The 12746-nt window shown below is 45.9% G+C and overlaps 1 protein-coding gene across 1 annotated transcript in view; it reads left to right on the top strand.

Annotated features, from left to right (window-relative positions):
- Nucleotides 1–12746, top strand: part of HDAC3 (histone deacetylase 3) — a 70568-nt gene that overhangs the window by 45084 nt on the left and 12738 nt on the right. Inside the window, exons 13-14 of the mRNA XM_033927560.1 lie at nt 214–293; nt 6465–6622. Coding sequence (XP_033783451.1) covers nt 214–293; nt 6465–6622 — 238 coding nt within the window. The remainder of the gene's footprint in view (nt 1–213; nt 294–6464; nt 6623–12746) is intronic.

Genomic DNA, 12746 nt, shown 5'->3' with positions numbered 1-12746 from the left:
TTTTCATTTATGCCAGTGCTTGTTTGAAATATAACTTCTCCACATCTTAGCAAAATTGTTAGTCACCATCCTCAGAACATCACGTTAAAAGTTGTGGGTTTTTATATTTTTTACTGTTTTTCCTCTTATTTTTTTATTGCTGTGCCTTTCCCTTTCATAAAAAAATGTTGCATTAATTTTCTTAAAACACTGACCTTACTTTATAACTTTCAGAATATTTTGAATACTTTGCACCTGATTTTACGTTGCATCCAGATGTCAGTACAAGAATTGAAAACCAAAACACCAGGCAGGTGAGCATCCCTGCAGGGATTATTCTCCCCTTTTCTCCATAGTAAAACTAAAACCAAACTGGTTTCTACTTCTTGTATAACACTTGGGGCCTGTTATATAAAGCCGCGATAGCCTTTGGTCTCTAATACAACTTTTAATTTTTAAAAAAATCAAGTGAAATAACTTGGAAACTTCAACATCAAAGAGGCTGGTGGCATCTTCGAGACCAGTTGATTTATTGAGGTATAAGCTATCAAGAACAATAAGTTACATATGATGATGTGGACTCTAATCCTTAATAGCTTTACACCCTCTTTTACGAATGCATAGCGCAGGTTTTAGTGCCGAAAGCGGCGGTAACTGCTCCGACGCTCACAGCTCATAGTTACTGCCGCTGCTGGCGCTAAAACACGCGCTATGAGTTTGTAAAAGAGGGGGGCTAGTCACAATAAATTAGCCTGCAATGTGCCTTCAGCTTCTGTGGTATATAATAATAATTTTATTTCTTATATACCGCCCAATCAGAAGTTCCGGGCGGTTCACAACAAGAGAACTGAGGCATATCAGTGAAAATGCAAGATACAGTAGAAATCAGTAGAATACAATGCTATACAATACAAGAAAATACAACATGATACAATGTAGAGTGATACAAAGCAAAGTCATCGCATAAATTTACCAAACAGATAGGTTTTCAATGATTTTCTAAACTCATAGTAAGATTGGGAGTGGGCAATCAGGGAACACATCCAAGAGTTCATTCTCCCCACTTGAAAGGCTAGAGTTTTGTCTAAAAAACTTTTAAAACGTCAAGCTTTCGGAGTAGGGTACATGAACATGGCCAAGTTTCTTGTGTTCTTGCTTGATGTGAATAGATTTAATTGGGAGGATAAGTATGATGGTAGTAATCCAAAGAGTGCTTTATAACAAATGCAACTGAATTTAAAAATGACTCTAGCTTCAAAAGGGAGCCAATGGAGTTGCATGTAAAAAGGGCTTATAAGGTCAAACTTTTTCAGACCAAGGATCAAACGTAAAGCAGCATTTTGAACCAGGTGAAGTCTTTGCAGTGTTTTCTTGGTTGACCCTAGATATGTGATATTACAATAATCTAAGGTGGATAGGATAGTGGATTGAACTAGTATTTTAAAGCAGGCCCAAAACAGTGTTCTTCAACCGCCGGTCCACGGTGCGATCGATGCGGCGTTATCTTCGAGCCAGCTCCCTCTTCCTAACTGATTCAGTGCACAAAGCCACGGACAGTGGCTCCTACGGGCATCCTGCGCCTGAGCCGGAAGCTTTCTCTCTGACTTTGCAACGTCAGAGGGAAGGCTTCCAGATGAAGCATGGGACGTGCAAGGTGCAATTAGTACTATTATGGGGGCGGGGTCTGGGGTGGAGATTGGGTAGAGATGGGCGGGGTCCGGCCCACAACTTAGCCCAGTGTTCTTCAACCGCCAGTCCACAGACCGATGCCGGTCCACAGAATATTTCTTTTATTTCTGCTGGTCCATAGGTATAAAAAGGTTGAAAATCACTGCTCTAAAGTACACTAAGCGGTTACCATGAGATTTACAGGTAATTGCACTAAAAATCCTACCCTGGCTTCATTCTGTGTTAGGGAGCAGGAACTGGGTAAGTTGTGGTCAGAGAGTGGGCTTAGACTGCACATTGCAGTTGGTGCAAAGTACTTACCACATGCTGTCACTTATGCAGGTAGTGGGGGGTGCACATACTTTCTTCTCAAGTTGATTGCAGATCATCTTAACGGATGGTAAAGAACACGTTTGAGTAAATGCAAGGGACATGCACACACCTTTTGCATTACCACATTTTAGTTTTGTTTACAGTGAGATAATTGTAAAAACTTACCGCACTTTAGTAAACAGACACTTTTCATTTTATTTCAGTTTCTTAATTTCTTTATTTAAAGAACACTCAACATTTCTCTGGGATGGCGATAACTTGCAGCAGTCAGTCAAAGGTTATGGGGTTTTGATAATACTAAGCCAGTATATCTACATTTTTTTAATTTATGAAATTCTAAACTATTATAATTTATTTATTTTTTTAGTCATTTATTTAGCCCGTCCTCCCAAAGGAGCCCAGAACGGGTTACAAGAGTACATTCATATTATGAGTAGGACATACTTTAGTGAGAAATACAGAGTTTACAGCATTTACAGTGTAGACAAAGGGTCTTAGATTTCAGCATTTACAGTGTGGACATAACATACAGACTTAGTGGACATGGAGATAAAGTAGCTTTTATTAGCAGGGAGTGCATCTTTGAATGTTTGAGAATGTGGTACTAATTATGGTTATATTAGCGATGGCAAGCGAGTTTTAGTGAGATTCCATTTGGTGTATTTGATGCTGTCTTTGCAATCCATCCGTCAGGGATGTGGACGCGGGTGGTTAAGGAGCTGGGTTTGTAAAGAGGAAGGTTTTCACGGCTTTTCTGAAGTTCCAAAGACTGTCTAGAGATCTAATGGATGGGGGGATGGTGTGCCATAATTTAGGTAAATAATGAGAATAAGAGCGTCTTCTGGCTGTTTCAGACTTGAGTGAACGGCCAGAAAGCTAAAAGGTATAGAAAACCAAATAATACTTGCAGAAAGGGAGAAATTTAGGAGGATCCAGTATTAAATGGAGAACAAAGAAATTCTCAAAACAGAAAAATAAAGTAAATCAGCTGTGCACAAAGTGCTAAAGTGAGAGCACATACTTTATACACCCCTTCTCTGCACATCCTCATTTCTGGCTGTGATGGTAGTTCTGTTAAAAATGCTTCGATCTGTATAATGTTATACTTACAAGTGCTTGGGGGTGGAATGGTGGGGGGGTTGTATTTCTAACAATCACAAAGCGAGCTTGTTTTCTGTATTTCGCTGTGCTTATGTTTTTCTCTTTGTTGAGCTCAATAAAAACATTTAACAATACTTACAAGTGCTAAAACTCATTCTGTTAGAGTTCGTATGTATGGTAATCTATCTGTTCCCGTGAACTGGACTTTCAGAAGTGTGAATACTTACAGTCTTGATCACCTCCCACATGGAGGCAGAGCACAGTGTCCCCTCCCAGTTTTTCTTCTGCAAGCGAACTTTGCAGTGGTGTTCTGATCTGCTCTGCTGCTCTGCTTACTTTTGTTTTTCTTTTTGGCCTTAAGTTTGTTTTTTTCTGAGGCTTTGGTGCCCTGAGACCCCCATCTTGGGGATCCTCTGTCTGGGAAAGGACACAGTTTCCGCTGAGTCGGACTGCATCTCTGCAGGGCAAGTCTTTGGGTGGACCTGGGGAGCCAGCCTGCTGTGTGCCTTCAGGTCTGTTCCCCTGGGAACAAGCTTGCCTTCTGAGTTTCTCAGTGACTTTAGTAAGGCTGTGGGTGCCCTGTGTAAGAACCCTTGGGGAATCAGGATGTTGGATGTATAGTTTGCTCACCCCTGTTGCACTGCAAGGTTCCATGGGGGTGGAGGTCTCGGTCGGGGTCAGTACAGTTGGATTTGGAAGCATCTGAAGTCCTTTCCTTCTTTCCAGCTGCACTGAAATAGCTGACAGACAAGCATCCCCACAGAACTTGAGTATAGCCCCATTGTTTCCTATGGGAAAATCAGGGTGGTTCTGAAAATCTTCAATTTGAGTGTTTCTAAGGCTAGGGTTTAGATCTCTCACCTCTAAAACCACTTTTTCACTGATTTTGAATTTTCAGTTAAGTCTCCACAGGCTGTTTTTGGTGCGATTTTTGGGGGGCAGCAGCCATCTTAGATTTTAATCAGTCTTTTTTTCAAAAGCCTCTAGCTGTATCAAAACCCCTCAATTTTGTTTTTAATCAACTGGGATGGACTCCTCAGGGTGTAAGGACACCATTACTTGTAAAAATTGTGCCTGTTGTTTAGTGGAGGAGTGTCAATGTACCACATGCTGCAGTACACATGAGGGAAGGGCAGGAGCTTTGTGCTTAGCCCCATCCATGTCCTCCAAGGCTGATGAACCATTGTGGGTAAAAAGTCCCATCCAGATCCCTTTTCTCGCAATGATGTGAAGCGGGAGTTCGTGGAGTCCACGGAACCCAGCCAGAGGTTCTGCAAGCTTCATTTGCTTCCCCAGAATTTCTAAATCTGATGTGGAAAGTCTTTCTGATGAGACTAGGTCAGTTAGCGCAGCCTGCGAGCATGCAGCCCTCGACCCAGAGAGCATCCTCTCCTCAGGTGTTTGCTTCTCAGTAAATACAGACGAAAAGAACATGTTAAGTCTTTCCGTGACCTCTTTCTCTTCCTTCACTGCTCCCTTCCGGTCTCCGTCGTCCAGCGGTCCCACCTCCTCCCTAGCCGGCTGTTTCCCTATAACATATCTAAAGAACAGTTTGAAATTTCATGCTTCCCTGGCTAGTCTCTCTTCATACTCTCTTTTGGCTTTTCGAACCACATGGTGACATTCTTTTTGATACTTCCTGTGTTCTTTCCAGTTCCCCTCAGTTTTGTCCTTTTTCCATTTCCTGAATGAATTTTTCTTATTGCTGGTTATGTGGTTATTGCTACTCTCCTCCAAGCTAAGAAGCTGTCTACTATGGCAGCCTATGCTAAAACTTGGAAGGCTTTTCAACAGTGGTGTGAAAAGGACCAGGTGGAGCCGCTACAGGTTCCTGTTCGGGTCATCCCGGCTTTCCCTCAAGCTGGACGAGAGAAAATCTTTGAGGTAGCCTCCCTGAAAGTGCAGATGGCCGGGCTTTTCTGTTTCTTGGCACAGAGTCGCAAGGTTTGGCTGACAACTTATTTGGATTTGACAAGATTCCTAAGAGGTGCACTTTGATGTAGGCCTCTGCTGAGACTTCCTTTCCATTCATGGAATCTTAACATTGACCTAAAGGGTCTCACCTTTGGAGATGCTTCCCTTTTGGATCCCACAATCAAAACTGTGTTTCTGGTGACTATTGTTTCAGTGCAGCATATCTCGGAGCTGCAAGCTCTCTCCTGTAGGGAGCCCTTTCTTAGAATTACAGAAGTGGATGTCGCTCTCCATCCTATTCCCTTCTTCCAAAGGTTGTGTCTGATTTCCATGTCAACCAAGAGGTTCATCTGCATGTATTTTAATCTACAGGCTCATAGAAGCAGGATAGAATTTTGAGAGAGTTTGATGTCGGAGAGCTTTGCTCCAGTACTTGGAAAGGACCAATGACTTTTGCCTTTCAGATCATCTGTTCATGCTTATAAGTCAGTCCTGGCATGGCAGGCTGGCATCCAAGGCCTCTATAGCTAGTTGGATTTGCATGACCAACTGTTTGGCATTCATTGCTTTTGATAAATAGCCGCTGGTCTCTCTCAAGGCGCACTCCATCAGGGGTGTTGCTCTTCATGGGCGGAGTCTCGGGCAGTTCCTTCCACAGAGATTTGTAAAGCAGCTACTTGGTCTACTCTGCATACTTTTTCCAGAGTGCATGTGGCAGCTTGAGAGGATGCCGCTTGTGGGTCCTCGGTCTTGTGGGCAGGCTCTTCTGTCCCACCCTAGATGTCAACCATTGCTCTGGTACATCACCGTACATATGAACTCCTGATTGGATGTAACAGAATAAAAGGTTTAGGTTCTTACATGGAAAATCTTTCTGTTAATCCTCTCAGGAGTCCATACGGCCCGCTCTCAGTATATACTGTTTTGCCTACTTTTTTGCCTCTGATGTTTCTAGATTCCAGGCCTGGCGCTCTTCTCCTGTCAGTCAGATGGCTGTATGTGAAGAAATCTTGGATATGTAAGTGTATTCTTCAGCCTCTGGCTCCCTTATTGTTAGTGCTAGCATTCAGAAAGTTGGTTCTTTAAGGTTGTTTAATACATATTCCTGTTCATTTTTGTTCTAATTCTTGTTTCTAAATTACAGAGCAGAACAGAATTGTGTAATGTATAAGGGGTCATTCCCCATTCCCTCCCTTCTTTGTATTCTGTTTCAGTGGACCTTGATTGCATTGGGACATCACTGGAAGGGGACACTGAGCTCCACCTCCGTATGGGAGGTGCTCAAGACTGTAAGTCTTCACACTTCTGCAAGTCCAGTTTGCGGGATCAGATTGATCACCATATGTATGACTTCTGAGAAGATTAACAGAAAGAAAATTATCCAGGTAAGAACCTAATCTTTCAATATGAAAGAAGAGGAAATAGTGAAATAGAATTTCTGTAATGCAGATTCTGTTCGTTTTTCACAGTATTTGGATCAAATCCGACAGACTATTTTTGAAAACTTGAAGATGCTAAACCATGCACCCAGCGTTCAGATCCATGATGTCCCTTCTGACCTTCTGAGTTATGACCGAACAGATGAGCCTGATCCTGAAGAAAGATCTTCAGAAGATAATTATAGCAGGTAGTATTTGACCACATCCTAGAATCTTTCCCATGCACTTCTTTATATGCCTCCTGAACTTTGAATTTGACTGGACAAAGTAGACCAAGAATGTTGCGATACACTTTGAGCATTAGCTTACAAGGGGGTGCTTTAAAGTTCTCAGCCCAACCAACTTCCTAAATTCTGAGCATTATTTTGCCACTGTAGCTGAAAAGAGTGCTATTTTATTTTGCAAAGTGCCAATTTGTAGAATCATAATGCTATGTTTATCACATTGTTTCAGATCATTGATTGAACCATGTCAATGAAAATTGTGGAATTTTCAAGTGTGGAACTCTGATCCATCATGAAGTTCCTATTTCTGCAGAAAATAACTCCAAAGGAAATCCATGGATGTATGATGCAAACATTGTGTGACAAATGCCCATCATACTCCACAGTGAAGAACTGGTGTGCAAATTTTCAGCGTGGAGATTTTGAGATCGAAGATGTAGCAAGGTCTGGGAAGCCTCCAATGGTGTCAGCTCCTGAATTTGTTCATGACCTGATTTTGACAGATTGGTGAATTTCAGCTAAAACAATTGCTGAGACACTACAGATATCCAGGGAATGTGTTGGGTATATGGTCCACGAATAGCTGGGTATGCAGAAGCTGTCAGCCAAGTGGGTGCCCAAATATTTGAATGCTGACGATAAACAATGTCAAGTGGACACTTCCAAATTTATTTTGCAGCATTTTCAGCATGCTGGTGCCAACCTTTTGGAATGACTAGATACACCACTATGATCCTGAGACAAAACAACAGTCCATTCAATGGCAGTACTCAGGTTCTCCACGGCCAAGGAAATTCAAAACCCAAAAGTCAGCAGGAAAGGTCATGGCCACAATGTTTTGAAATCAGGAAGGTGCTGTAATGACTGTCTGACAAAAGGAGTTAAATAGTTAATACAAAATACTACTGCAACTTTCTGTGCCAATTAAAGGAGGCATTGAAAGAAAAAGGGAAGGAAGCTGTGGAAAGGAGTTTTCTTTTTGCAAGACAATGCACCTGCTTACAAGGCTGTCAAAACGATGGATGTTTTAATGCAGTTGGGGTTTCAGTACATAGACCATCCACCCTAATCACCAGCTCTTACTCCATCTGATTATTTTCTGTTTCCAAACTTTTGAAAGGGCAATATTTTTTGAGTGATTCGGAGGTGATTGTAGAAGCGGAGCAGTATTTCTGTGAGCAGACATCAGAGGGTATTTTTTTTTTTTGAAGGGTTACAGAAACTTCAGACAAAATGTGCCAAGTTTGTTGAACTTAGGGATGAATATGTGGAATAACTTGTAAGTTTAATGGCTCTACGTTATTCCCTTTTTGGTTGGACTGAGAACTTTTCAGGACCCCCCTCATATATAGGGGAATGTTTTAACTATATTATAGCATAACTAGTTGTTTAGCCCGTTACATTAACGGGTGCTAGCAGCCCTTCTCCCTTACTTTTACCTCCTCCCTGTCCAGCAGCACCCCCACCCATTCCCTGCTCCCCCTATATAGCAGTAGCCCTTTTCCTTTTATCTCCCCCTGTTCAGCATCACCCCATTTCCAGCTCCCCATATCCAGCAGTAGCTATTCTCCTTTGCAGGAGCCCTTCTCCCTTCCTTTTATCCCCCCCCCTCCCGGTCTAGCAGTACCTCTTCCCTGCTTCCCCTATCCAGCAGTAGGCCTCCCTTCCTGTTACCTCCCCCCCTGTCCAGAATCACCTCTTCCCCGCTCCTCCTGTACTGCAGCACCCCCTTACCTGCTCCCCCTGTCCAGTCCGGTGATCTCCAGCCAACAGGATGGCTCCTGCAGGGAGTCTAGTTCCTGTCCGGTCCCCGCCAGGCATGCGAGCCTGCTCCGCCCCCTCCCGACCTGCCGGGAGTATTTGAATTAGATCCGACGGTTTCTGTTGAGGGAAGCACTCCTCACCGGACTCAGCGGTGAACTCCAGCCATCGGGCCGACATCCGCCTTGGTTTTTTGTTTTTTTTTTAGTTGAAAGATGCAGCGGTGGCTCCTCTCATGATCCCCGCCTGCGTCGGAAGTCCAGACGCGGCGGTGGCTAATCTCACGATCCCCGCCTGCGTTGGACTTCCGACGCAGGCGGGGATCATGAGAGGAGCCACCGCCGCATCTTTCAACTAAAAAAAAACAAAAAACCAAGGCGGATGTCGGCCCGATGGCTGGAGTTCACCGCTGAGTCCGGTGAGGAGTGCTTCCCTCAACAGGAACCGTCGGGTCTAATTCAAATACTCCCAGCAGGTCGGGAGGGGGCGCTCCTCTTGCTCTCTGGCTGGTGTTAACGTCTGGGGCATTTTTTATTGTTATGTGTAATCAAGGCAGAGATGAGAAGTGGCTCGAGCCGACGCGCTTCTGCTGGGGACTCGTACAGTCCAGTCCTTCTGGAGAGTGTAGGGCAGTGGGGCCGTAGTAAGAGCGGGGCATGCTGCAGTCTTGGCGGCCACGGACATACGGATCATGGAAGCACGCCGATAAGACTGCGCATGCGCCGCCTACGGTTTTATTATATAGATTATCTGTACAATATCATTTTAGTATTAGCAGCAAAAAAAACAAACAACATACAACAAACCTTTTTTGGGAGTTCAGTAATGGAACCCTCTCAAAGCAAACCATGAATTGTAAATTTATGAGAACAAACATTTTGGCCCTATGAGTTGCATTTAAAAATCTGTAAGCGATATCTGTTGTTCACCCTTTTCTTACCGTTCCTTGCATGCCCAATACAAGATCTTATTTCTCAGTCTAAAGAAAGCTATCTAACACTAATTCTCCTGGGCTCTTCTTTTGTTCATGCAGACAAGTCAAATAAACCAAAGAATTCATGCCAGAGAGCATGAGAGTTCTTTCCACATGATAATTCCTAGGGGCAGGGAAGAATATACAGGGACTGAGAGAATGCAACCTGTGCAGAGCTCTCCCTTTCCTTCCCTGCCTCCTAACTTGGGCAGTTCTCTTCTGCTCCCAAAGGGAAAGAAGATCACCTCATCTGCCTGTCTTCTTTACTGACTTCAGTCTGAACATGAAGCACCAATGCATCCTACATGACTTGCATGGGTTCAGACTTCAGGTTTAAGCTGGCAGAGGAGATGATAGACACAATCAAGAAGTTCTGCTATCCTTCCGCCAGTGAGAGAGGATCACACCTTAAGAGGGTGTCAGGTCAAAAGCGTGCCGGGACAAAGGCGCGCCCAGACAATTGAGTGCAGCGCGCGCCGCTCTAAATTACTGTTTTTATCCCAGGACAAGCAGGCAGCATATTCTTTACGCATGGGTGACGTCACCGACGGAGCCCCGGTACGGACACTTTTACTAGAAAGTTCTAGTTGGCCGCACCGCACATGCGCGAGTGCCTTCCTGCCCGACGGAGGAGTGCGTGGTCCCCAGTTTCTTTGTTTCCGTGGAGCGAAGAAGACGCATGTGGTTTCAACGGCCGTTGAAAACATCCTTTTTGCCTTCCCGCTCGCGTTTTTTTTCTCGTTTTTTCTCTTTCCCATTTCGGGTTCTCTTTTTTATTCGATTCAAAAAAAAAAAAAAATCTCTTGATTTTCTCTATTTTTTGAAACCGGCCCCAGCGGGGCCGGTTGTCACCATACAGGCCTCCGGTTTTGATTTTGCGGAGGCCGTGTTTCCCTTCATGCCCCCTCAACCGGGCTTTAAGAAGTGCCAGCAGTGTGCACGCCCGATCTCCCTCACTGACCCACACAATTGGTGCCTACAGTGTTTGGGTCCAGAGCATCGGGCTGACATCTGCACCCGCTGTGCCACTCTTAAGAAATGCACTTTAAAAAATCGGCAGATCCAGCAGAACATCCTTTTCGGTACCGGATCTGCTATGGAACCTGCCGCGACGTCGACGGTAACGCAAAAGACGGCACCGACCACTTCGACGACGCCCGATTCTTCCTTGGGATCGCTGGCACCAGGTAAGCCGGCTAAGAAGCCTTCCACCTCCCTTGAGCAGCCACCTGCCACAGTGGCGACGCCGGTCCTCCCGGCCTCACGCCGACCCCGCAAACGCTCCTCCCCGATCTCGGTGAGTGCCTCGTCATCGGCCTCCTCATCGCCGGGGCGTGGAGCAGCACCTATGGAACCGAAAAAGAAAAAAGCGGTACCGGTGCCACCCCTGGATGACCGCATCGCGGCCATACTCCAAGACAAATTGCAGGAACAGCTGCAGCAACAACTCCAGCACCTGTTACCGACCCTCTTGGCACCACTTCTTTCGGTACCAGACCGGCCCGAGCCTTGCACCATCCCACCGGTGTCCACCCCCTCGGTGCCACTCAACACTTCCATGCCAGTCCTCTCGGCTGAACCACCCCGTTCTCATCCTGTGGTACAGACCCGCTCTGAGGTCGATCCTCCTTGGGACAAGGAAAGGCACCGGTCTCCCCGCGACCCAGAACGGCACCGCTCTTCCCGGGACCGGGATCAACACCGGTCTTCGTCTCCCGGTACTGTCTCAATGCGCTCTGGCAAGTCTCTTTCTAAGACCCGCCACACCGAGCCTTCCACCTCGACATCTCGGCGTGCGCACACTAATATCAGGGACCCGGACTTATGGGAAGAATCCCCACCCGGTACCGAGGAGGACGCATCGTCCACAGACGAGGAACCCTCAGTGACCGATACCGCTTCCAAGCCTGAGCAATCCTCTTTCACCAAATTCCTCAGGGAGATGTCGGCGGCTCTTTCTATTCCTTTAGAGTCCGACTCCAAAAAGTCCCAGGCCTTTCTGGATGCCTTAGACTTTGAACAACCTCCCAAAGAGTTCCTCAAGTTACCCGTCCATGACATACTGCGGGAAACTTTTTATAAAAATTGGGAGAATCCACTCACTGTCCCCGGAGCTCCTCGTAAACTTGACAGCCTATACAGGGTCATCCCAATTCCGGGTTTTGACAAACCTCAATTGCCCCATGAGTCTCTCCTAGTTGAGTCTACATTAAAGAAAACTCAGGGCTCCAGTGTTTATGCCTCCACCCCTCCTGGCAGAGAAGGCAAAACGATGGATAAGTTTGGCAAACACCTTTATCAAAATGCAATGCTAGCCAACAGGGCGAATAATTACACATTTCACTTCTCATTTTATATGAAGCATCTCGTACAACAACTATCCGCCCTACAAAAATACATCCCTGAACGCAAAGTTCCACTCTTTCAACAACAAATTTCCAGCCTCCTTCAACTGCGGAAATTCATGGTGCGCTCTATTTATGATTCATTTGAGCTGACCTCCCGAGCGTCTGCCATAGCTGTTGCCATGCGGCGTCTGGCCTGGTTGAGGGTATCTGATCTTGACATCAACCACCAAGACCGCCTAGCTAATGCACCCTGTCTTGGGGACGAACTTTTTGGGGAGTCCCTGGATTCAACCACCCAGAAGCTCTCAGCACATGAGACCAGATGGGACACTCTGGTGAAACCTAAAAAGAAGGCTCCACCTGCTCGTTCTTATAGACCACAGTCCTCTTACCAGCGCAGGTTCTCGGCCAGGCCTCTCAACCCGCCCCAACAGCAGCCTCGCCGACCTCGTCAACAACAACACACTCAGGCTCGCTCTCAATCTCACCAACCTCCGTCAAAACCATCTCAGCCCTTTTGACTCCTTTCTCCAGGGCATAGCCAGTCTTCCACCATCATTACCTCTTCCTCAGCCAATCGGAGGACGCCTCCAACTCTTCCTCAACCGTTGGGAGGTCATCACATCAGACCTGTGGGTCCTCAACATCATCCGCCACGGCTACTCTCTCAACTTCCAGACTCTTCCACCAGACAATCCTCCAATAGAGTCTGCGTCTCACTCCTCCCAGTCCCTCCTTCTTCTCAATGCCATCGAAGAGGTTCCCACAGACCAAAGGGGTCAGGGATTCTACTCCCGCTACTTCCTGGTTCCCAAGAAGACAGGAGACCTTCGTCCCATCCTCGATCTCCGGGACCTCAACAAGTGTCTGGTCAAGGAAAAGTTCAGAATGCTCTCCCTGGCCACGCTTTATCCTCTTCTCTCTCAACACGACTGGCTATGTTCCCTGGACCTCAAAGAGGCCTACACTCACATTCCAATCCATCTGAATTCACGTCGCTACCTCC

The sequence above is a fragment of the Geotrypetes seraphini genome, chromosome 18, assembly GCF_902459505.1.
Source record: "Geotrypetes seraphini chromosome 18, aGeoSer1.1, whole genome shotgun sequence".
Classification (NCBI taxonomy): Eukaryota; Metazoa; Chordata; class Amphibia; order Gymnophiona; family Dermophiidae; genus Geotrypetes; species Geotrypetes seraphini.
This window is presented reverse-complemented; position numbering and strand designations above follow the sequence as displayed.